Genomic DNA, 26,208 nt, shown 5'->3' on the forward strand with positions numbered 1-26,208 from the left:
GTGTATTATATTGATGCTTTTTATTCCTATAATCTTTAATACCACTCAATTCTCAATATGATAATTATCTATATCTTAATGTGTGCTTAGAAAATTAAACAATTATTCGATTTCCAATTTTTGTTTGTACTTGTTAGGCCTTTCATATATGTATATAAAAATCGTTAATTCATGCGAAAACTGATATTTTGTTGCGCAGTTTTTATGAGAACACAGCCTCCATTATACGTTTAACCTTATTGATTATAGCTTGATTAATTCTAAGTATTAAAACACCAGTAAAAAAATTTCATTTAATAAGTATACAAAAAAATATTCCTTTTAGCCTCAAATAATCACATTCAATAAAAGGCATACTTAACAGCGTTGAATACATGCTCATTAAGTAAAAAAATTATTTTAAGAGCACATTTATTTAATAACTATAAAGTTAAAATCAGCAAATTTTTAAAGCATTTCCACATATTTCATACGATTTATATTAGAGATTGATGATTCTATCATAGAAATCAGGTTAAAATTAGATAATAGAGTTACTCCCATTCGGTTGTACCTGGTGGTTTAGATGTCAAGTCGTATAAAACTCGGGATATGCCATCTAATTTTGATATTTCGTGAACAATGTTATGGAGAACTTTTAATGAAAAAATTATTATTATTAGTGTAGATTTTAGTTTATTTGAATGTAGCTTTTAGTTTATTTGAATGTAGCTTTAAGTTTATTTGAACAAGAAAATGTATATTAATTAAAAGTGAACGAAAAATTCAAAAGTAACAAGGCTTCTTTTTAATGCTCGATCAGTCGCGCTCGCCGTCTCGTCTCCTACTCGTCGTCCAATCAGTGAGATGATGCAACAGCTCGCTGAGTCAGCTCGCTCAGGATAGAGTTGCCATCCCACATCTCGGCCATCCTGCTAGGCATTCGACTCGAATGTGCCACTGACTATATCATTCTCCGGCCAAGGCTTCATATACTCTACACATGTTGTAGTGCGTTTGGCTCCTTCGCCGTCACCGACTCGTAAAACATCGTACGTGTTGTTTGCTTTTGTTTTTACCACGCTATATGGACCCAAAAACTTTGGTTTAAGCTTTAACCCTCCACCGAACTGCGTACGTTTAATAGCCACAAGATTGCCATCTTTGTAGCGGGTTGCTGGTTTGCGACGAAGGTTATAGGATTTTCGATTTTCGTCTTGTAATTTCAGTATTTGTTGTTTCGCTTCTTTTCGCATTATTTCACGGCCGTCGTTGTAGCTCTTTACGATTTCGTCTTGAACTACCTGATTTACATCATGGTCGTCTTTAGTACGCATTTTAGTACCTACTAATAATTCAAACGGTGTATGACCAGTGCTTCTTGTGTACGTCGAGTTAATTGATTTTTGTACGCTATCCACATATTTGTACCACTTCGTCGGATCTTTTATGCTAAGTTTGGCTAAAACATTGGTAATTGTCGCATTGAGCCTCTCCACTTGGCCATTGGCTCTGGGTAGACCTGTAGTTACTTTGCAGTGTATGATGTTTTCCGCCCCACAGTACGCTCTGAAATCTTCAGACATGAACGCCGAACCACGATCTGATACTATTTGAAATGGGTTGCCAAATACAGCCGTCTGTATCTCTAACTTTGAAATTACCTCTTTAGCAGATGTCGTTTTGGTTGGGTACAGCCAACAAAATTTGGTGAAAGCGTCGATTACCGCAAATATATGTTTATATTGCTTGCTTGTGGATTCTAATGGTCCTAGAAAATCGACGTGATACGTATGTAACGGTTGGTCTCCTTTGGTTAAAGGATGCAGTTCTCCTTCTTGTTTACCTTGTTTACGGTTGCCTACAACACACTGCACGCAATTCGTAATAGTATTTCGGATCTTCACTTCTAGTTCCGGTATAAAATATCCTTTGGTTATAAGTTCTTTCGTTTTCTTGACTCCGAAGTGCCCTCTTTCGTGCGCTTGCTTGATGATGGCTCTCTGCATTTCTTGAGCTACTACCAACAATTCAACGTCGTCGATCAACTTGTACAAAACGTCCCCCTTAATGAAATAGTCGTCGTATGCAGAGTTATGCTTTAGTACTTCCCTTATCGTTTGTAGCTCTTCGTCTTGGGATTGCGTGCGATGAATTTTTGTAAGTATGCTTTCACTGTTGAAACTTAGCACGGCATATCTGCTCAAAGCATCGGCATGTCTCATTTGCGAGCCTGACCTGTGCTCCACTACGTAGTCGTATTCCTGCAGAAAGAGTACCCATCTAGCCACCCTTGTGCACAGATCCTTTTTTTCCAATGTCTTTGTAAAGGCTTTGCAGTCTGTCACCAATTTAAAGTGCAAACCGAGTAAATAGACTCTAAATTTTTTAACGCCTCGATAGCTGCCAACACCTCTAGCTCATAGCTCGAATATTTCTTCTCTGCATCTGCTGTCTTCTTGCTCATGTAATACACAGGGTGCCACTGTTTGTCTTCTGGTGATTTTTGTAGGAGTACGGCACCGTAACCATCGGCGGACGCGTCTGTGTGCACCTCTGTTTCATAACGCTGATTAAAAATATTCAAAACTGGTTTTTGGCTCAAAAGCTGCTTCACCGTCTCAAATGATTTTTTTTGCTCTTCTCTCATTTCGAATTTCCTATTTTGTTTTTTTAAATCACTAAGCGGTTTAGTTCTTCACTGGGGTAGTTATAAGGGAACTGTGGGACGGCATTTCAAACTCCTTACGTACAGCTGCAACCGAAACCATTGTTTTTCGGAAAGTGCAAAAGAACAGCTGGTACGACGAGGAGTGCCGTGTCGCAGCGGAGAGAAAACAGGCTGCCTACCTCGCAACGTTACGATCGACCACTACACGTGCGGGATGGGATAGATACCGAGAGTTGAAGAGGAAGCGAGACGCATTTGTAGACAGAAGAAGAAAGAGGCTGAAATGCGTGAGTACGAAGAGCTTGATAAGCTGGCCGACAGGGGTAATGCTCGAAAATTCTACGAAAAAATGCGGCGGCTTACGGAAGGTTTCAAGACCGGAGCGTATTCCTGTAGAACCCCCAAAGGTGATCTAGTCACTGATGCCCAGAGCATACTTAAATTATGGAGGGAACACTTCTCCAGCCTGCTGAATAGCAGTGAACGCACAACACCAGGAGAAGGAGAACCCGATTCCCCAATCGATGACGATGGAGCAGACGTTCCATTACCCGACCATGAAGAAGTTCGAATAGCAATTGCCCGCCTGAAGAACAACAAAGCGGCAGGGGCCGACGGATTGCCGGCCGAGCTATTCAAACACGGCGGCGAAGAACTGATAAGGTGCATGCATCAGCTTCTTTGTAAAATATGGTCGGACGAAAGCATGCCCAACGATTGGAATTTAAGTGTGCTATGCCCAATCCATAAAAAAGGAGACCCCACAATCTGCGCCAACTACCGTGGGATTAGCCTCCTCAACATCGCATATAAGGTTCTATCGAGCGTATTGTGTGAAAGATTAAAGCCCACCGTCAACAAACTGATTGAACCTTATCAGTGTGGCTTCAGACCTGGCAAATCAACAACCGACCAGATATTCCGTCAGGATCGGGAAGGACCTCTCCGAGCCGTTCGATACCAAACGAGGTTTCAGACAAGGCGATTCCCTATCGTGCGACTTTTTCAACCTGCTTTTGGAGAAAATAGTTCGAGCCGCAGAACTAAATAGAGAAGGTACCATCTTCTATAAGAGTGTACAGCTGTTGGCGTATGCCGATGATATTGATATCATCGGCCTCAACACCCGCGCCGTTAGTTCTGCTTTCTCCAGGCTGGACAAGGAAGCACAGAAAATGGGTCTGGCAGTGAACGAGGGCAAGACGAAATATCTCCTGTCATCAAACAAACAGTCGTCGCATTCGCGACTTGGCACTCACGTCACTGTTGACAGTCATAACTTTGAAGTCGTAGATAATTTCGTCTATCTTGGAACCAGCGTAAACACGACCAACAATGTCAGCCTAGAAATCCAACGCAGGATAACTCTTGCCAACAGGTGCTACTTCGGACTGAGTAGGCAATTGAGAAGCAAAGTCCTCTCTCGACAAACAAAAACCAAACTTTATAAGTCACTCATAATTCCCGTCCTGCTGTATGGTGCAGAGGCTTGGACGATGTCAACAACGGATGAGTCGACGTTGCGAGTTTTCGAGAGAAAAGTTCTGCGAAAGATTTAGGGTCCTTTGCGCGTTAGCCACGGCGAATACCGCATTCGATGGAACGATGAGCTGTACGAGATATACGACGACATCGACATAGTTCAGCGAATTAAAAGACAGCGGCTACGCTGGCTAGGTCATGTTGTCCGAATGGACGAAAACACTCCAGCTCTGAAAATATTCGACGCAGTACCCGCCGGGGGAAGCAGAGGAAGAGGAAGACCTCCACTCCGTTGGAAGGACCAAGTGGAGAAGGACCTGGCTTCGCTTGGAATATCCAATTGGCGCCACGTAGCGAGAAGAAGAAAAGACTGGCGCGCTGTTGTTAACTCGGCTATAATCGCTTAAGCGGTTTCTACGCCAATTAAGAAGAAGAAGAAGCGGTTTAGTTATCGTCGAAAAGTTTCTTATGAATTTTCTAAAGTAATTAGCTAACCCTAGAAAACTTTCTAATTGCTTCAGGTTTTGTGGAAGCTTGTATTTTAACAAGGATTCGGTTTTACTTTGGGAAGGCGTAATTTGCTGATTTTCAATTGTATGTCCAAGGAACTCTACTTTTCTTTTAAGAAACTGACATTTTTTAAAGTTTATTTGCAGTCCAAGGTCTCTACATACATTAAACACTTTTTCTAAATTGTTCAAAGCCTCACTTTCATCACTAGCTGGTATTATGATATCATCAATGTACGACAGTGCAATGCCGCTTCGCATTAAGTCACGGAAAATTGCGTTGATGTGTCGCTGAAAAACACTCGGCGAATTTGCAAGACCAAACGGCACCTTTAAGAATTGATACTGACCACTATGCGTAATAAACGACGTGTATTTTTGACTACTCTTTGCCACAGGGACATAAAAAAACCGTTCTTCAGGTCAATTGTACTGAAGACTTTCGCGTCTTGTAGTCTATCCAATTGGTTTTCTATCAGTGGTAGTGGAAATCTGTCTCTGATGATTACCTTATTCAATCTACGGTAATCCACACATAGCCTAGATGTACCATCGCGTTTTTTGACAAGGACAATCGGACTACTATACTCCGATTCCGATATCTCAATTATACCCTCACTAAGCCATTGCTCAATTTGGTCGTCTACAACACATCGCTCACTAAAAGGCAATCTGCGCGGTGTACAACTATGTTCATTTGCACATTGGTAGATTTACACTTATTTGGTTTGTAGTCTTTTACCAGTTCAAAAACTTTTTGTCTAGCATACGCACTAGCACCTACGTCAATATTTATTTTATCACCACTCTCTGGTTCAATTTCAATGTTAAACACAGAAAACGCCTTATTTTCATTTTCACTATTCAATTTTCTTATATTAAGTCCTGAAGGGTTAATTTTTATTTCAGCTAATAAACAAAAGTCAGCACCGATAATCATATCTACTTCCAAAAACTCAGTTGCCACCACTTGGAACAACAAATTGTAATAGTCATCGTCAATTTTTATTGTTTTTTCTATTTCACCCTTTGGTTTAAAATTACATTTTTTACCAAACCCAGTTAGCAGAATTTTTGATTCACTCATTGCCGGCCTATTTAATGTCTTGTATAAATCGAATGATATTATATTAACTTTGCTACCAGTGTCAAACAAAGCTTTACAATACAAACCATCTATGCTAATTGGCTTGTGCATAATATCGTCTTTTGCACTCACTATGTTTACACTTTTTGCGTTGTTGCTAGATTTTTTAAACACACAATCCTTCGCTATATGGCTAAATTGCTGACACTCAAAACATTTTGTACCTTTTTCTTTTTTATCGCAATTTACTGATTTGTGCCCTTTTGCACCACAGTTATAACACACAAAGTCTCGTTTAATATTTTTGTCATTTTCTTTTTTGTCATTTTCTTTTTTCAGCTGTTTTTTCACCGTCACTTGCTTGTTTCTTTCGCTTATACGTTCATAACATTTAAGTTTTTCCTTAAGTTCTTTTACATTTTTCGCGCCGTACAAAATTGTTTTATTAATGTTCAGATCTAACATTCCGTCAATCACGTATTGAATTAACGCGCATTCTTCGATATTGCCTCGCGAAGCAATTTCCTTCATGTTAAAAAAATACTCCAGCACACTTTCATTTTCCTGCATTGTTCTACCCACAAGCAATTTATGCAATTGTGCACTATTTGTTACTGATTTGAATTCATCAAGTAAACATAGCTTTAATTTTGCCCACGACGTGATACCTCTTTCACTTGATATAAAAAGTTTAGCAAGTCCTTTAAGCGATTTTTTAGCAAACACAAATTTTTGAAATTCGTCCCAAAACATAATTGCCGCTGTCTCTTCAAACTCTTCTATCCATATTTCAACTGGTATTTTTTCTGTGCCGTCATTTGTTCTCACCGAATCCTCTACGTCTCGAAAATTAATAGCAAACCGTGACATTTGTGTCGTAATATTTCTCGCCGCGTCTGTATTTATATTCGCTTCACCCTCATTCGCAAAAGAGAGAAAGCAATCGTCGTTAATATTTTTTCTTATATTCGTTGTTCTCGTTGAATTTACTCCCATAGTCTGTACTCGTTGATTTATGCCATCGTTGTTGTGTTTTGAGCTTGCCACGTCGCTTGCATCGTCTTTGCTTGCGCCGTCGCCGTCGCCGTCGTTGCTCTCGTCGTCGCTCTCTTTGTTTTCGTTAGCGCTGTCGCTGCCGTCGTCGTCGTTAGCGCCTGCGTATAACAAGCGTCCCTTTTGAAGATTTTCAAATATGTAATGTTTTAAATTTTCGCGTTTGTAATTTATACTTAAAATGTTGCATATGCAAGCGAGGTCGTTTTCGTTTAAATTTTTGTCTACGTATGCTAACTTTTGTAAGTATGCCTCGTCGCTGGCATCAAACAAAAATCCTTCAAATTCGCGCAACCGTTTGCGGTTTGCTCGGTCACCGTCATTTTCAAACACAAACTTGTGCAACGCCGCGATAGCCTCTTTTCTGCTACGCTTTAGATTTTCACGTATCTTTTCAAACGCACCAAGCGACGCCATTATGCCGAATCGCACACAGCAAAATTTTCACTTATGGACGAGCCCCCAAAATGTAGATTTTAGTTTATTTGAATGTAGCGTTTAGTTTATTTGAATGTAGCGTTTAGTTTATTTGAATGTAGCTTTAAGTTTATTTGAACAAGAAAATGTATATTAATTAAAAGTGAACGAAAAATTCAAAAGTAACAAGGCTTCTTTTTAATGCTCGATCAGTCGCGCTCGCCGCCTCGTCTCCTACTCGTCGTCCAATCAGTGAGATGATGCAACAGCTCGCTGAGTCAGCTCGCTCAGGATAGAGTTGCCATCCCACATTAGTAATGCATTATTACAACTTAAAGCAGATACGCTCAATGTAAAATTACCGCATCCTTAATTATTAAAACTTTACTTTACTTACTATCTTTTGATTTTTACCTAATCATTAATTTTCTTTTTTTTTTCAAAATATTTGTTTTAGATAGTTATAGTGTTGTAATAGTTCAGGTACATAACAATCATTTATAGAACTAATTTCAACACGAGGTTTTAAATATAATAATTTCGACTCGCTGTTGGATCGAATATCTTTACACGATGAAATTGCAAACCTTACTGAAGAGAAATGTCAAAAGAGCGGGAAAAAATATGGCATCGTTTGCTCTCCCTGTCGGTCTACTTATGTAGCTCCTTATTGAAAATTGCAAGCAACTCCAAACACCACCATAATCACCTGACATTAATGCCACAGAGCACATATCGAATTTATTAGAAAAAAGGATTCAAAAACACAATATTAAAGCTTAAGTGGGCATCAGACCTATTAAAAATGTAATCTCATAAAAAGTAAAAAACTCGAAATATTATAAAATTTAGAATTTATTAATTTAAAGAATAATCATAAATTTCCTGATGCAATTTAATAACCCGAAAATTGTGAATAAAACCCATAATATTTAGTTATTCATCAAAATTTATTTTTTCGCCTTCATAGTAATTCCCACCAGATGTAATACACTTATGATAAACGGTTTTTCCAGCTGTCGCAACATTTCATAAGCACTTTTTGGAATGGCCTTCAGCGAATTTTGTTTTATCTCTTCATACTATTGAAAACGGGTTCCACGAAGCGGCAACTTCAGTTTGGGGAACAAGAAAAAATCTCACGGAGCCAAATCTGGTGAATACGGTGGTTGATCGATGGTATCCAATGCAGTTTTCGCTTCAAAATCCGTTACAACCGTGGTTCAATGCGATGGTGCATTATCATCGTGTAAAATCCATGAATTGTTCTTCTACAATTCCGACCATTATCGAAAGATGTTCTCACGCAAACACCTCAATACGGCCAAATGGAACTCTTTACTGACCGTCTTTAGCTCCGAAACATATTCATGATGCACAAAACCAAGACCTTGATATTTGAGCGGCTTTGGGGTGTTTGTTTGGTTTCGTCTCGTTTTTTCCCCTCTATTCCGACGATTGTTGACTTGTTTGCATGTCAAACTTATAAACCCATGTCTCATCAGCAGTTATAACGTTTTATCGGAACGAGCCCAGCAAGAGTGGACTCGCGGGAGGTGTCGAGCTCTCTTGCCATCTCACTAACACTTGTCTAACAATTTTCAAGCACCATATCCTTCACTTTTTTAATATTTTCATCAGTTGAACTTCAACGATCTCTCGACCGTCTTTGAAGACATTGTACCACTCGTATTTGATAAAACTGAATCATCGTAACTTTTTTCTAACATTTGCAACGTTTTCGCAGACGAAATTTAGTAGAAATTCAAAATTTGAGACTTTGTTCCATAATTTTATCCATTGTAAAAATCACAACACATTACAGAGGTGTGCCGATATAAGCATTTATTTGTATACATGTGGGAACGAATAAAGGACAGACTAGAAGTGGGCGAACGTACGGACAGTAACATGCAACACTGATCGCAATAGACAACGAGTAGCGACGAAGACAACGAGTAGCGATGAAGAAACAAGTAACGAAGACTTTGAAAACGACAGTCAGTCGACACGCGGACGAGCACGGTGCCAGTTGAAAAATAAAAACTAAAACATTGTTAAGAACATTTTTATAAAAAATAAAATAAGAACACTTTTGTAAATTAAACACTTTTTTTTGATAATAAATACGAATCCACCCCTACAAATTGGGGGCTCAACCGGTGGAATTGTGAAAGAAAAAAGTTTTAAAAATCATTTGTTGGTAGTGCGTTGAAAAATTGCGTCGTCAAACGCTATAAAAACATTCAATATTAAATCGTCCGTTATTTTGCAATTGTCAGCGTCGTCAAACGCAGTGTAATACACAAACATATTTCAAGTGTCGGCCAGTGAAAAAAAAGCGTCCTCAAAAGCAATAAAAATTTCTTAATTTTCAAACATACTAAAATTCTGGAAAGTTCGGGAAGCGTCATTAATTGTGCGTCGTTATACGAAGTCGCCATTTCAAAATTAACGGCGAAAAAGCAGCTAATGTACTCCATTCGTATGAAATACAAATCCAGCGATAAGTGGTAGCAGCGAATTCGAGTACGAGAAAAAACGACGATCGTGTGGTAACGAAGTGTGGCAAACAAAAGAAGTAAGCAATAGAAACCAATTGGTGGCATCGACCAGTAATTTGAAAGTAATGAAAGGTGAACACGTTGAACGAAGAAGCGAGAAGCAGACAAGTCGAATACGTTGAACGAAGTAGCAGAGAAGCTAAAAGCGAGAAGCAGAGAAGTTGAATAAGCTGAAGGAAGAAGCAGACAAGTCGAATACGTTGAACGAAGAAGCAGAGAAGTTAAAAGCGAGAAGCAGAGAAGTTGAATAAGCTGACGGAAGAAGCAGACAAGTCGAATACGTTGAACGAAGTAGCAGAGAAGTTAAAAGCGAGAAGCAGAGAAGTTGAATAAGCTGAAGGAAGAAGCAGACAAGTCGAATACGTTGAACGAAGTAGCAGAGAAGTTAAAAGCGAGAAACAGACAAGTCGAATACGTTGAACGAAGTAGCAGAGAAGTTAAAAGCGAGAAGCAGAGAAGTTGAACGAAGAAGCAGAGAAGTTGGACGCAGAAAGCAGATAAGTTGAACAGAAGATCGATATATTTATATACATATATATTTTTCATTATTTTTACATTCCTAGTAGTTTGTTTAGAAATACTTTTTAATTATAATTACAAATTTGAATTGTAACAGTGCATTGCGACAATGGACAGACAAGCAATACTGACACTAAATATTAGGGAATTGCAGCAAGCACTACGTGAACTAAATATTTCCACTACTGGACGTAAAGCAGAGTTGCAAAAGAGACTGTTGTTGCATCATGGACATGAGACGCATGAGGATGACGAAGGTGCTGATTCAGTTAGTTCCTACGACGATGTACCAAATACAAATTTTACTGCCACTGTGGCACCGATAGGTAGATCTGTTTTTACGTTTAGCGATATCCAAGAAAGCCTAACACAATTTAGCGGTGACGATAATATCGATATTCAACAATGGATAAATGACTTTGAGGAAAATGCATTAGTAGTAGGGTGGAATAGTGTGCAGAAATTTATTTACAGTAAGCAGTTGCTGAAAGGAGCTGCTAAATTGTTTATTAGAAGTCAACGAGGCTTGGTCAGTTGGGAATCACTGAAAGAAGAATTGGTCAGTGAATTTGGGAAAAAGGTGTCGTCGTCAGAAGTGCATAGTCAGTTGAGAAGTCGTAAGAAGAGGATAAACGAAACGTTTCGCGAGTATTTGTATGTTCTTACAGAAATTGGAAAGCCAGTAAATATCGATACTGAAAGTTTAATATCATATTTTATTGAGGGTATAATAGATACGAAATTAAACAAAGCGGTTCTGTATGAAGCAAAAACAATTAGTGAGTTAAAAGATAAGATAAAAGTTTACGAAAAAATCCATAGTAAAGCAGACAAGTCAATACAGAAAGTAAATACAGCTTATAATCAGAAAGTCTCAAAATCGTGTTTTAGGTGTGGAAGCTCCACATATCTCATTCGGGACTGCAACAGTCAACAAACCAAATGTTTCAAATGTAATGGTATAGGACACAAGTCTTTTGAATGCAATAGTACTGCGGGTATAAAAGTAAAGAAGGAATCAGATAAGATTAATGTTGTGAATTTTGACAAATCAAAAATAAGTTTACCGGTGAAAATAGTGAAGGTAGGAGGACTAAAAGTTGATGCATTAGTTGATACTGGGTGTTGTTTGTGCTTAATACGGAGAGACGTTTTCAAAAAAATTAAATTTGACATTGAAGTGGTCGATGACAAGCGCACTTTATATGGCGCATGCGCCAAAGAATTTTCAACATATGGTAGTTTTGTCGCAGAATTGGAGGTTGATGGTTTGAAATTCTTACAACAGTTCCACATCACCAGCGAAACCGATATTCCGTGTTCAGTATTCATAGGCACATCAGTGCTAGATAAAGTCAATATTAATATAAAGTCAGAAGGTGCAGAATTCATAGAGAGGAGTAATGTTGAACAAGAAGTGGAAGAAAGATGCAAAGAAAAAAGAATAGAGTTATTAAAACAATTTCAGAAGTTATGTTTGAGTGCAGGGGAATATAGTGACAACGTAGTTATTCAGGAATTGATAAACAGTTATAAATCAAACGAAAGGGCTTTGGCCGATCTATTGGATCAGTTGGTGAGGGGTAGAAACAACTCACCACCTGGCTACAGTAGAGGGAGATTAGGAGGTAATCAAGGTGGAAGTGGAGGTGGTGGGGGTTTAGGCTCTTGGGACGTAAATGCACCGAATGATTGGAATCAAGGAAGTAGTGGTAGTGGTGACTACGGAAATAGTGAAAGTGGAGGTGGTGGTAGTGGAAGTATGATGTCATTAATGCAACGTGGTAAGGGTATAAACATGAATAATGGTGGGGGTGATAGTGTTGGCTTTGGTAGTATGCCACAAGTAGGTGGCATGAACGATGGCTACGTTGGCATGCCACAAGGCGGTGGGATGAACAGCAACTTTGGTGGCATGCGACAGGGCAACAATTATATGGGTATGGCAGGAGGTAATCAAGGTGGTTACGGTGGGATGTCATCAAATAGGGGAATGAACAATCCAGATCAGTGGTATAAAAAGGTTGATAATATACAAAAAAGTTTAAACAATTATCCAAATCGTAGCACAAAGGTGTCCCCATTCAAGCTGTTAACAGGGCTTGACACGCGTGTAGAAGATCAGATAGACTTGAGTGAGTATATTGAAAATGAGGTAATCAAAGAGCTAGAAACAGAACGTGACCAGGTTAGAGAGATTGCTAGGAAAAATATTAAAATAATTCAGGAAGAAAATCGAAAAAATTTTAATACAACAAGAAAAGCCGAACAAACGTATGAAGAAAATGAGTTAGTAGCTATAAAGCGTACACAATATGGTCCCGCATTAAAGGTTAAGAAAAAGTTTTTAGGACCGTACAAAATTGTTAAGAAATTGAATCATGGTAGGTATGATGTCGAAAAAATAGGCGAACACGAAGGACCGTATCGAACAACAACAGTTGCCGAGTTCATGAAAAAATGGTGCACGTCGTTCGAGGACGAACGAATGTCAGGACGGCCGAATGTGGGAACGAATAAAGGACAGACTAGAAGTGGGCGAACGTACGGACAGTAACATGCAACACTGATCGCAATAGACAACGAGTAGCGACGAAGACAACGAGTAGCGATGAAGAAACAAGTAACGAAGACTTTGAAAACGACAGTCAGTCGACACGCGGACGAGCACGGTGCCAGTTGAAAAATAAAAACTAAAACATTGTTAAGAACATTTTTATAAAAAATAAAATAAGAACACTTTTGTAAATTAAACACTTTTTTTGATAATAAATACGAATCCACCCCTACATACATATATTACCTATAACTAAATCTTTAAACGTGATCGGCCATGTATACAAATGGTGGTAGGATGATATAAACAACATTTAAGTATAATTAAAGTTGCTTACGGATCTTTTATGAAAATCTTTATCTTGATTTTTATCAGTTAGTTTGTATGGCAGTTATACGTGATTCGACCTGAACAATATGTTTGGGGATGGTATCACTGTATTGGACAATAATTCACTCCAAATTTCGTTAGGAATTTAATTTTAATAGATCAGTCTAAGGTGGTAGCTATACGTTATAGTGTTCCGAAATCGGCGTTTCTAACAAATGAGCAGCTTATTGGGGTTAAAAGGTCGTATGAATAATTTCAAATCAATATCTCCAATACTAAGGGACTTTTCCTCGTTTATACAGACATACATGGATCACGATCGATTCAACATAGCTTGCTGATATATTGGGTAGTCGAAAAAGTCTTTTCGTATTTCTAATAAAATTTTAACTTATTTTTTTATATTTATAATAATAAATAAATAAACAAATATGTACCATTTTGGTCGACCACTTTTTGTCGACCACTTTTTGTCATTTTTTCGCTAGCGACATTATTCCATCAGTGTAAATCGAAATTTCCAGAATGGAAGTGAACGAACCATTGTTGTGCTACACGAGCTGATAATGCATCGTCTCTGTAAACTTCACAAATTTCATTGGTGGCTTGCGTGGCATTTTTCCATTTTATACAAAAATTTCAAAATATAGCGAATTTTTTCTTTATTTTCACTTATTTTTGAGCATCTGTAACTTTTTTTCAACTATCTTATTATATTTTTTATTAAATGAAGCTTACCGTTCCAACACTGTATGGTATGACACAATGTGATTGGTAGCACCGGAGATATACGACTGCAACATCTATTGACAAGATACGAAAATACCTTTCGACTACCCATTATATATATGTATATACTTTATAGGGTCTCCGAAGTTGCCTTCTGGGAGTTACAACCTTAATATACATTGTTCAGATATAAAAATTAGTGCCTTTGGCACATTCTAAGGGAATCAATAGATTTTGCCTAACTTTGTTTTTTACGTCAATTTACAAATATTACGAATGCTTCAGAAATAGTCATGGTTGAACATAACTCATTTTGACAGCCAATAATTAATTAAATTAAAAGTTAAACAAAAAGATTTTAAGATTTGGAAATCGTTGTACAACTAAGAATATTAATTTTTTAACATTGCATTTCATTTTTGAAAGTAAAACTTAAAATAGTATGTGTAAAACAAAACTTAGTAACATCGGCTAGGCTATACCACTTTAATGAGGTATATATATTCTGGATTGTACAGTACTCTATGTAATATCCTTTTTCTTTGTTGTTGCTTACATATGAAATATTTTTGCAAGTAATCGAAGATAGCGAGTGGAAAAATGTCAAAGCAAAGACTAAACTTACAGCCCTATTCTCATGCCCTCACAAAAGTCACCAACCTCACTACAGTGATGTTTCTCACTATAGTGAGGGTTACCTTATTCTGGCGAAAATTCAAAAGCTCAAATGCTCACTATTATCACAAATATCTGTGACGTGTGAAAGCAGGCATCCTAATACAAAACATGTGTGTTTGTTTTGTTTTACATCAATATTTGACATTTTTTTTTTAATATTTGAGTGTTATAACTAGCATGGAGAAACTGTTCTTTGTGTATGCGGCAATTGTTGAGGAGGGGGATTCGGGGGGTAGGAAGAAAATTTTGAAGGGTTTACGAGACAAAAGCGATCCTTTTACTATGCAAGACACAACAATTATAAATACATTTCGATTCCCAAAATCGCTATGTAAAGTACTTATAGGTGAATTGGTGCCGCATGATGTGCAGAAGTCGAGTATATCTTTTGATCTGCGTTTCCTGGCGTGTTTGTATTTTTACGGGCATGGCTCTTACCAAAAATTCGTTGGTAATAGTTACATATATGCTCTCTATGAGCCAGTTCTCTGTGTCCAGAGCTCTGCACTTTATTTCGAAATTAATTATGGATGTTAAGGGCAGTGAAATTTTCTTCCCTTCAAGCGCGCAGGATGTTTCAGATACAAAGAAGGGGTAAGATAAATAAATAAAAATAAATATAAATAAATAAACAAATTTTCTCTTAAAGATTTTGCACGAAATTTGGGATCAAGGGCACAATCGGCGCAATCGATTGTACCCATATTGGGAATGTTTCACCCTCAAGCACAGACGCATACATATCTTTATTATCCATTTGTGTTTTTGTTTGTTTATTTTTATTAAAACAGCTGTTTGACAGCAAAAAGCGTTTTACCTCACGTGGTGACTTTTTTAAGCTTTTTATACTCTCGCAACAATGTTGCTAACGAGAGTATTATAGTTTTGTTCACATAACGGTTGTTTGTAAGTCCTAAAACTAAAAGAGTCAGATATAGGGTTATATATACCAAAGTGATCAGGGCGACGAGTAGAGTCGAAATCCGGATGTCTGTCTGTCCGTCCGTCTGTCCGTCCGTCTGTCCGTCCGTCCGTGAAAGCTGTAACTTGAGTAAAAATTGAGATATCATGATGAAACTTGGTACACGTATTCCTTGGCTCCATAAGAAGGTTAAGTTCGAAGATGGGCAAAATCGGCCCACTGCCACGCCCACAAAATGGCGGAAACCGAAAACCTATAAAGTGTCATAACTAAGCCATAAATAAAGATATTAAAGTGAAATTTGGCACAAGGGATCGCATTAGGGAGGGGCATATTTGAACGTAATTTTCTTTGGAAAAGTGGGCGTGGCCCCGCCCCCTACTAAGTTTTTTGTACGTATCTCGGAAACTACTATAGCTATGTCAACCAAACTCTATAAAGTCGTTTCCTTCAGGCATTTCTATATACAGTTTAAAAATGGAATAAATCGGATAATAACCACGCCCACCTCCCATACAAAGGTTATGTTGAAAATCACTAAAAGTGCGTTAACCGACTAACAAAAAACGTCAGAAACACTAAATTTTACGGAAGAAATGGCAGAAGGAAGCTGCACCCAGGCTTTTTTTAAAAATTGAAAATGGGCGTGGCGCCGCCGACTTATGGACCAAAAACCATATCTCAGGAGCTACTATACCGATTTCAATGAAATTCGGTATATAATGTTTTCTTAACACCCTGATGACATGTACGAAATATGGGTGAAATCGGTTCACAACCACGCCTTCTTCCAATATAAAGCTATTTTGAATTCCATCTGGTGCCTTCTCTGTATAATACGAGTATAAACATTAGGAACCAATGATGATAGCGGAATAAAACTTTACAAAAATACGGTATTTGAAAAATATGTAAATGACGTATTATGAAATCTCGATTATCACTTTACCATGCGAGAGTATAAAATGTTCGGTGACACCCGAACTTAGCCCTTCCTTACTTGTTTCTTATGAGGTTTGAGCAAGAATAGCCTCACAAAATATGCCTCACAAGAAATCTCTCAAATTTTTCCTCTCAACTCAGTTGAGAGGTTTTTTCAGAATAGGGCTGTTATAATAGGAAAACACAATTAACGTAACATAAAATGATTGTATTCCTACCTGTGTTGGCAACTGAAGAGATCCTGGTATTACTGGTACTCCGGTCATAAAATCATTTGTTAAAAATGGTCTTAAGACTATTGACCTACAACAAGACGGAGTTCGATTCGTCGGATCTCTGTCAAAATACATGGGAATCAAAACAATTGGCATTTGCGAAATTACACGATGTACTCCTGCCTGAATTATTATCTAAATTAAAGAAACATAGAATGCAATCAATGTTAAAAGTATTTCTACAAAATATCAACTTTTATAAATTATACTTCGTTTCCTATAGCGTCAGCTTCCCTTAGTTGCTCTAAAACGTATTCATTAAGAGTAGTATGAGTTATATCCGTAATTTCATATTGCACGGGACCTCCAAACACATAGCAAACACAATTGATATTATGAAGAATACGAGGAATTAATTTTGCCAAAAATATCAAATCATTCCAATTGGGTTCTGAGCTACAAGAAAACCCCACCACATAGCTATAAGTTCTTTTATCACCTGAAAAATAAGATAATGTAAAAATATATTTAATATAAACTATGTAAAAACTTATGTTTTTTTAGATATCTTAAACTTAACCGTCTTTTGTGGGAAAGATTAATTCAGCCTTGTCGTGAACTTCGCGTGAACGCCATTCCTCCATGGAAAAATTCACAAATTTTTCTTTTTTATCGTGAATTTTACATGGTGAAAAATTCCCATTTTCGATATGGTTTTCTAACGTCCATCTAACGAATCTAACAAATTCATGTAATTTGTTCACAAAATTGTTAGTTGGGAATAACTATCAATAACATTTAAGCATAATTTATGAACTATTTACTTGATTGTAAACATCAAAATACTACTAGCAGACCCGGTCACGCGTTGCTGTGGCTAAATTTTGTGTTATATTACATTGTAATAAACTCTTCACGGGGAACAGTTACCCCTTAATACAATGAAATTATTATGTAAGAACGAAGACGGAAACGATAAAGCTGGTATAAGAATCCACAGGATTGGAATTTGAAAGGGAAGTACTTTTAATACGATTGAACCAAATTTTCATACTATTGAATTCGGCAAGAGTTAATACAAAAGAATTAATTTAAAAATATTTTTTTAATTAAATTTCTAACAAATAGTTTTAAATCTTTAAGAATAATATTCAATATTTTGAATTATCAATACTTTTATATCGGTATTCTGCTTGTCACGATTGTCTCATGTCTCTAATTGTCACAATCGTAATTTAGTGACTCTGTTTGTTAGAAGTCTCATTTTGGTATTCTGGCAGAAACAGTATATTCATCTCAATTTAATTTAGCACTAATTGGCGCACAATATTTTTGGTTAATCCGTATTTAGCTAACACAAATAGATTCGGTGCAAAATAATATATACTACTGTGATAAAATAGAAAGGTGAATTTTTAATTTATACTTCCTGTGTTTTTCGAATCAGTAAGTTGAGTATTGTTAGTGACATCTATGCTAAATTTCACGTCAAAATATTCATTAGTATTTGACATACGCGTCGTTTTGTGAGGTTCTAAAAGTGAATTCTTCGATTTTTACTACATATGTCTGAATTTATTGAACAAAGAAGTTCGATAATGCATTCGACATTTTTAAATAATATCATGCCGCAACCACCGCATTCGCATGATTTATCTTCGTGTAACTTCTGGCTATTAACCAAATTCACATGACCACTCCGAGGACACCGTTTTGACTCAATTGAGGATATAAAAGTTGAATCGAAGAAGCCCCTGATGGCCATCACGACGGATGATTTTTCCAAGTGCATAGAAAATTCGTTGACATTAGTGTTTTGCAGCGGGAGAGGAACACTTTGAAGGAAATGAAATGGACAAAATTCTCCTTTCAATTTGATCACAGTAGTACATTAATTAATTTTTGGAAATAGCATTATTAAACACCGTTAAATTATCTGCAAAATGGTAAATAAATTTTTGTAAATCGATTAACTATTATTAATAAATAAATCAATAACATGAAAAGCAAGCGGAAAATAAATAGCTCGATAACCAAATTTAGTTACATTTATCGTGGAGCCTTAGTACCTCTCATCATCAAGATACATACATATATCATACATTGTTATTTGCTGCATAGCAAATTTAATATCATAACTATGTGATAGTACGTATACTTACATGTATATATTTTAATTAAACATTTTTGAACAATCAAGCACTAATTATTTAAAACCTAATATAATTTCACAGTATTCAATATAAAATAATGTAATGTATACTTCAGTCTAAGTAATAGCCCTGACAGACGACAGCGTTAATTTGCATTAGCGGGCTTAATTTACATTTACTTGCGCATTTGACCCATGTTAATGCAAATTTGTAATGCACAAGAATTTCGTGAATTTAGCTGAATTTACCAAATTTTAGCAGGCAACAGTCTATTTCACTCTATTATCTTTTAACGTAGTTAGTAATAAACGATTTTTTTCGTTAAAATTAATTAATTTAAATTGATTTTCGAAAAAAACCAAAATTTCTATTAATAATTTCTCTTATTCATATTAATTTAACTTTTTTCTTTAGATAAATAAACAAATTTCACAGTTAGCTGTCTAAATGCACAAGTCTGCCGTCTGTCACCATAATATTTCAATTCGCATTAGCGTTGCTTAATGCGCATTAATTTTGCTCGTCTGTCAGGGCTATAACACATGGCCGGTTATGCTAACATCAAAAATTGAAAAAGTAAGAATAATTGAATATTTTATTTCAAATTATTTTTCTATTGATAGGATAGCTTACATTTCAATTTATAATCGCAATATTATTTTATTCAAATTCTTTGTCTATTATTTCACAGTCACAATTATCCGTTAGCTCCAAAATATTCTAACAGGTGACGTCAACTGGTGGCTGGATTGAGTAAGTATTCAATAGATGGCGCTATATTAAAAACACAAATTTAATAGCATAATGACTACGTATTGCTGAAACTAAGATATAACATAAATTTATTTTGTGTTTGAATAGTAAAATATTTGGTGATTATGCTATAAAGTTGCAACTTATATAAAAGGTTTGTATTTTTAACATAGCGCCATCTGTTGAATACTTACTCAATCCAATCAATAATTATCGCCATCTGTTACAATCTTTTGGAGCTAACAAATAATTGTGACTGTCAAATAATTTGCAATAATATAATATTGCGATTATAAATTGAGATGTAAGCTATCCTGTCTCTCAAGTTGGATCAAATTGCACTCGGTGTGCAATCAAATTTAAAATCGGTTCAGTAGTTTAGGCGTCCATCGCGGATAAACAACGTGACACGTGATTTTTATATATAAAGATTGACGTTTCTGACCAACAGTACAGCCGAAAATCCAGGGTTTTCAAAAAGCAAACAACAAGAAAATGTATTTATTTTTAATGAAGTAGCATTATTCTTCCAATATACTTTTATGTCCAAAATTGTTATCTGCATAATTTATGCAGCCAATACCGATTATATCAAAAAGATTTTTACGATATAAAATATATCGTATAATTAAAAACAAAAAAACACACGTTGAGAGTCGCATACTTTGCATAATACATAAGTTTACAAAGTATTTTCCAAGCCACTAAATCAAAACAAACCCATATTAAACAGCTTCCCAATATTAAAATCAGCTGTTTACTAATGTGACAAATCTCGTGAGAACATTTTTAATTAAATTTACAATGAGTTCGGCACTTTTAACTTTCCTTTTATTAGAAAAGAAAAAAGGAAAGGTTTAGAGGAAAATATTAAGAGATCACAGTAAACCAATTGATGCCCCAGGAGAATCGTAAGTGGAGTTTAGCTTGTATTTACTTGTGTGTTATTTTTCAAGATTCTCATTTCATTATCGACTGAATAAAAACGCTTTCTTATGGCGTTAAATGTCATAGAACCACATTTGCAGCCCTCGACGATTCCACCTGTAATTCAATTGGCAGCAACACTGCGTTTGTGTTCTGTTCCTATGTTTTCCCCTATAAAAATAAAGTTAATTAATTCGTAATAAATAAATTTCTTAACTTAAAAATTTTCAACCGTCTATCACCTCACAGAAATAACGCAATATTAAAATTTGTTAAGCGATTATCTTCTTACTTTATTTCTGATATCAAAACCAATAAAATTGCTTTCGATGGCACCCAAAACCGATATAAATTATGTTTCAAACATAAAACCAATATCTGAATTCATGACACCTACTACTTTTTTTATCGGTTTCTATTCTGATTCCGACAACTATCATATTTCACATCACCCCTGATTGACCCGATTGTACCTATTTTTGGCACAAGGCCATGATGTCATCAAACCAAGTTTTTCCCACAATTTCAATACTTGACCTAACAAATTGACTGATATGTTCGGTAAAAAATTAGCCCTGAAAAGTTATAGTCCAATTTCGACAATTGATCATGGCATTTAAAAGTTTGTTATATGGAAAATAGGGGAGATGGACATTCGATTTCGCCTCCTTTCGCATCGTACTCGTATAGTAATGTTTGAATACACTCAGTTCCTGAGATATAGGATATCACCTAAAGGTGGGCGGTGCTATGCCACTTGTACAACTTTTACAGCTGTTCCTATAAAGTCCTTCCTTGCTATCCTGGTTGTGAAATTTAATGCTTGTGGCGCATTTAGTAAGTTACCACACTTTTAGTATTTTAACATAACCGTCAAATGGGTAGTCAGAGTGTACGAAGAAGTACTAAAACGACTCAGCAAGTTTGGTCTAGTTAGCTTTAGCGGTTCAAAAGATATGTATATTTACCACGACCACTTAAAAAAAATTAGCGCAAAGGTGTCCCTCTTTGTGCCAAATTACAGTTTTGTATCTTAATTGAGTACTTAGTTATGGCACTTTCACATAAGTATGTGTTTTCGCTTAAGGACACTTTGTGGGGTGGTAATGGACCGCATCGGCCCATCAGCAACCCTCTTTGAGTGCCTAAGTGCACACAGTTATTATAATTTGTGCAATGTTTTGCGAAAGGATAAAAACTGTTTACCATATGTAGTTGATGAATGCTGGAACTAGAGAAACATTGCCACTATAGGTTTTGGTTCTGCATTGTGGTTTAGGCACATTGCATCTTTTTCAATGTGGAAGATAGATCGAATTTTTCTTTACAACATGACAAACTTTCATAGAATACATGCATTTTTTACATTATCATTTTGAATACTGGTCTGCCGTATACCCCGGGATTCACTTTTTACATATAGAGGATTGTTAATTATTCTTCCTGATTGATCCTAACTGCTTTCATATAATATAAGAAAGCAAACCAGTAGCATAAGTATATTAACAACAATAGCCAATGATCACCGATTTCTTACGCGTTTGCAACCACGGCTTATTTTCATTTTAATCAATGTTCGCTACTGGTTTGGATTTGTCTAAAGCTTCTATGGTTTACATGTAAGTTGTGTTGCAATAACAACATATATTTGCGTCAGAAAACCAAACAAACTCTGTTATAGAGCCGAATTTTTCAACGGGCTAGCCTTTTTGTTCAGTGGAAAATATAGGAACACATTTCCTATTTGCGCGCACTGCGGCTACTATAGTTAATACTTTTTATATTTGACAATTCGAGTAAACCTGTCTTTTGGGAGTATAGGTTATGTTAAGATAGATTCTATGGCTGATACTTAAAGAGGCTGGATGTCTAAAGAACTGTAGCACAATGTCCAGTTATAACGCCAAAGAGAGCGACCGACCGACTAATTCCTTTTGCTAAGAAGGGCAGGGCACCACAGCTAACACTTCAGCTTTGTAAATGCCTGGAGTTCCCCTACGGCATGGTACCCAAACTAAGCTTATTTTTAAGTAACACCATGCGGTTGATACAGAGGTTAAGCATTCCTTAACTAGCCTTAAGCGCACGGTTATTGAGTTCAAAGTTATTATTGACGCTCTATTATCGGAGTCGTTAGTCACTTCCCTAAAGAAGACGGCACCCATAAGCAATATATAACTACTAATTTGATGGTAGCAATCTCGGCTTGACAACCGCTAGAAAAACAAAGAAGCTTCGATACATCGTCCTAGCTGTAAGTCGCAGACGAATGTCTACCAGATGTGCCTCAAGTTTATTTTTGAAAGAGAAAGTTGTAAGAATGATGGAAGGCTGTGACTATTGTAACAAAAACAAATTGCACTTTAAAAATTAATGTTACGTAATACTTAGCGAATGACAAAAATGAGCATAGGAAAACTCTCAAATGAGAAAATATATACTGAAATGAATAAAATAATATATTTGGGACATTATCTAATGAAGCCACTGTTTCCAGCAGGAATCGATGAACAGGTCCTACTGGTGAACCGGTCCCAATGCCGTCCTGTGGCTGTTTATAGATCAATTTGCTAATTTTACCTTCGTAATAGTCAATCTTGTTCTCCTAGTAATTGACACCCACCACTGGCAGGAATTTAGACATTGAGGTCTTGTTCACCAACTTCATGACTTTGTCCTCTCTCTATCGTTACTACTTATTAATTCAATAGTCTCCAATGATTTCTTGTCATTTCCAATAATTTTTTGTGAATTTAATCACAAAATTCGTGTAAATCTTTATTTATGTATATTATTACTTACCCTGTACACCGACAGATCGCAAAGGTAAAACAGTAGCTTGCACTTTATCTATGGACGAAATACGCTTAAGTTCCTTTTCTTCTGCTTCAGTGGTAGAGCCAATTACGCGATTTATTAATGCATGGTTTTTCAATAGTTTGTTATGAAAATCAACTATAACTTTTGCTATAACCTATAAAAAATAAAATGAAATTGATTTTTCGTTATTAAAAAAAAAACTGTGTTTCTGAGTAGTCTTTTTCTATATAAGGTTCTTCAGCACAGAGAATTCGGATAGCTAGGCCTGGCCCTGGAAATGGTTGTCGTTCAACTAAGTCGGCTGGTAGACCGAGATCTCTGCCTATATCTCTTACTTCATCTTTGTGAAAATCGGTTAAAGGTTCAACGACACGACCAGCATTTGGTAATTGTCTTATAAAATAGTTTTAAATCAGTTAGACATTAAAGCTTTAATAAGAAATATGGACATATATTAATAGCCTTATTAGTTCTGTATCGTTATGATGAGTTTTAATAGTTTCTGCGTTCTGGCTAATTAAATTTTATGCAGATTCAATCAAATCTGGTCGAAGTGTACCTTGAGCTAATAATACTTCATCAGGCTCAACTTCATTTCAGCTATAATATCATTGGTAATTTTTACGAATACATCACCAATAAACTTTCGTTTCTCCTCTGGGTTAATAGTCTGAAACAACATGGGCGTTTCTGCAATTGAGAATTGTCCAGGCCTTTTAATCTGTGTAGTGCCTTTTAAAATCGATAAGTTTCCTTTTTCACCAGCAGATCAATGCCGATTTTCCTTAAAGATTTTTCAACCTTTTTACTTTCTCCTTTACGCATGAATCCTTAATATAATGTTTTATTTTTAAATTGTGCTGCAAATTTTTAAGAAGTAAATTACCGTTGTCAATGTGAACTGCAATAATTTGGTTTGGATGTAATGCATGGCGTAACAAAGCAGCACAAACAGCCGAATCAACTCCTCCGCTAACCAACAATTGCTAAATAAAATAATAAAGGAGCACTTCATACAGGAAAACCTTTTTATACAAAAAAAAAAAAATTAAATTAAAAATATGAGTAAATAAATTAATACATTGTGTGTTTTACGAATTAAAATCAGCTCGTAAAAGCACCATAACATGTACACAACGTTACGTAGTGCAGCTGTCAATAAAATTAAATTTTAATAGCGGGATTCCGTAACCAGTCTCTAGTCTCATTTGAGGTAAATTCTCAATTTGTGACTAGTTACTATTCACTATAAAGTCTCTAGAGTTAGTCTCAAAATATTGCCTCAAATTTGAGACCTGGTAGTTAGCAGGTCACAAAACCAAAAAGAACTCTTGTCTGCCATTTTGAATATACTCAATAGAGATCATCATAGAAATTAATCGATTGTCGTTTTTTTTATATTTTGTAAGCAACACAAACACGAAAAGGTTAAAAATAAATCAATTTTACATAAATTTCGTAAATATTATGAAACAAAGTCAACATATATTTTTATTTATATTGATAAATATGTTTTTTGACTATGTTATAGAAAATTTAATATTTGTTATCGACATATTTATTTTCATTCAATTTTAAAAACATCTCTGAATAATGAAATGTAATAGATTTTGTGACTGTCACTTACAGAATAGCAAAATTGTCTCTAACTCAAAATCTCAAATTTAGAGACTTGAGACTGTATCACAGTACAGAATCGCACGGTAAAATTGATATTATTTTTATAATGTGCTCACGACTGTATAATAATGGCAACTGTTATATTGTGATATGTATATTCTCGATCACTATAAACCTTTGTTTTAGCAAAATATGTCGAGATCTGGAAACTGATCTTAAGCAGTCCCATGCAATATTTTGGGAATTTTGGAGTTTGAATATCTGTAAATATAATATGATATATATTTATTTACAAACATGTCTAACTGAACAATTTACCAAAATTGATCACCCAAAATGGTTGGCTTTATGAATTAATAATAATAATTGAGCCTAAACGCTGCATTTTTATAAATGGATAGTTAGTAAATAATTGTTCAAAATCTTTAAAATTGCCAATATTAGTCAGCTTGAAAATAAACTTGTAATTTAACCAATACGCGTTTAACCCCACTGAAGACACAATAGCACAAATTTGTGGATGACGATATTAAATTTCCATCGCAAAATTAAATTCAACACCAGAAGTCTAATACTAATGAAAAGCCAACAAAAAGCAGAAAGTGGTTAAGATATCTAATGAGGAATTACATATTTGCAATGTGCAATGCACAACATGTGTTTAATTTTAATCACTTTTTATATATTTAGGTATATCAAGTTTTACCCAAAAATTCCGCTTAGATTTTTTATGCCATTGTCATGCATTTCCAACTTAGTCCACTTCCGACACAATGTCGACTCTAAAACTTCTATTAGTCGACTAAATGCTTTCGACAACCTTCTTCTTCCTAATGAAACATCTACATCTTTCCGAGCCATCCGGAAACGTCCTTCAGCGAAAATCGTAACAGTGGTCCCAGTTGCAAATGCAATGGAATTCTTGATGTCTGTTCACATGAGTTCTCTGTTGACTCGAAGCATACAATAAACATATTTAATTGATTTTTTGTTTTATATTGAAGTTTATTTATGACCTTCGAAACTTTAAACCCTTGCTTCTGGAGATCTGTGACAACGCTTTCAGGCTCAGATGAGTGAGGAAGGTCTTTTACCATTACGAGTATATCATGCGATTGCTTGTCCTCGTACGAGTACCAAGAAATTTGCGATTCGTTTAATTTCCTTGTGAGTATTCTGTAATCTGAACTACCTGCAAGGTTTATTTTACATGAACTTGGACCAGTGAGCTTAAGTGTGTAAGTATTTTTTACTTCCGCGTTTATCAAGGAACGCATCAAA

The 26,208-nt window shown here is 35.9% G+C and overlaps 1 protein-coding gene and 1 long non-coding RNA gene across 3 annotated transcripts; both read right to left on the minus strand.

Moving 5' to 3' along the window:
- Window positions 1–435: 435 nt before the first annotated feature.
- LOC126765364 (GMP synthase [glutamine-hydrolyzing]-like) lies at window positions 436–17,745 on the minus strand. Of its 2 annotated transcripts, none has more exons than XM_050483091.1 (4): window positions 17,235–17,313; window positions 16,924–17,153; window positions 16,658–16,849; window positions 436–634 (listed from the first exon to the last, which is right to left on the minus strand). In XM_050483091.1, exons 1-4 carry the CDS (start codon window positions 17,296–17,298, stop codon window positions 599–601), a joined length of 522 nt encoding a protein of 173 aa, XP_050339048.1. In that variant the 5' UTR covers window positions 17,299–17,313; the 3' UTR covers window positions 436–598. The 2 variants fall into 2 exon arrangements, with proteins under 2 accessions (XP_050339048.1, XP_050339047.1); XM_050483090.1 differs by lacking the exon at window positions 436–634 and adding an exon at window positions 13,095–14,065 and having other exon boundaries at window positions 17,235–17,745.
- A 5,701-nt stretch (window positions 17,746–23,446) lies between these two features.
- LOC126765410 (uncharacterized) lies at window positions 23,447–24,297 on the minus strand. Its single transcript, XR_007668353.1, has 3 exons — window positions 24,194–24,297; window positions 23,509–24,137; window positions 23,447–23,461 (listed from the first exon to the last, which is right to left on the minus strand). It is a non-coding gene; the product is annotated as an uncharacterized LOC126765410 (long non-coding RNA).
- Window positions 24,298–26,208: the final 1,911 nt, after the last annotated feature.

The sequence above is a fragment of the Bactrocera neohumeralis genome, unplaced genomic scaffold, assembly GCF_024586455.1.
Source record: "Bactrocera neohumeralis isolate Rockhampton unplaced genomic scaffold, APGP_CSIRO_Bneo_wtdbg2-racon-allhic-juicebox.fasta_v2 cluster10, whole genome shotgun sequence".
Classification (NCBI taxonomy): Eukaryota; Metazoa; Arthropoda; class Insecta; order Diptera; family Tephritidae; genus Bactrocera; species Bactrocera neohumeralis.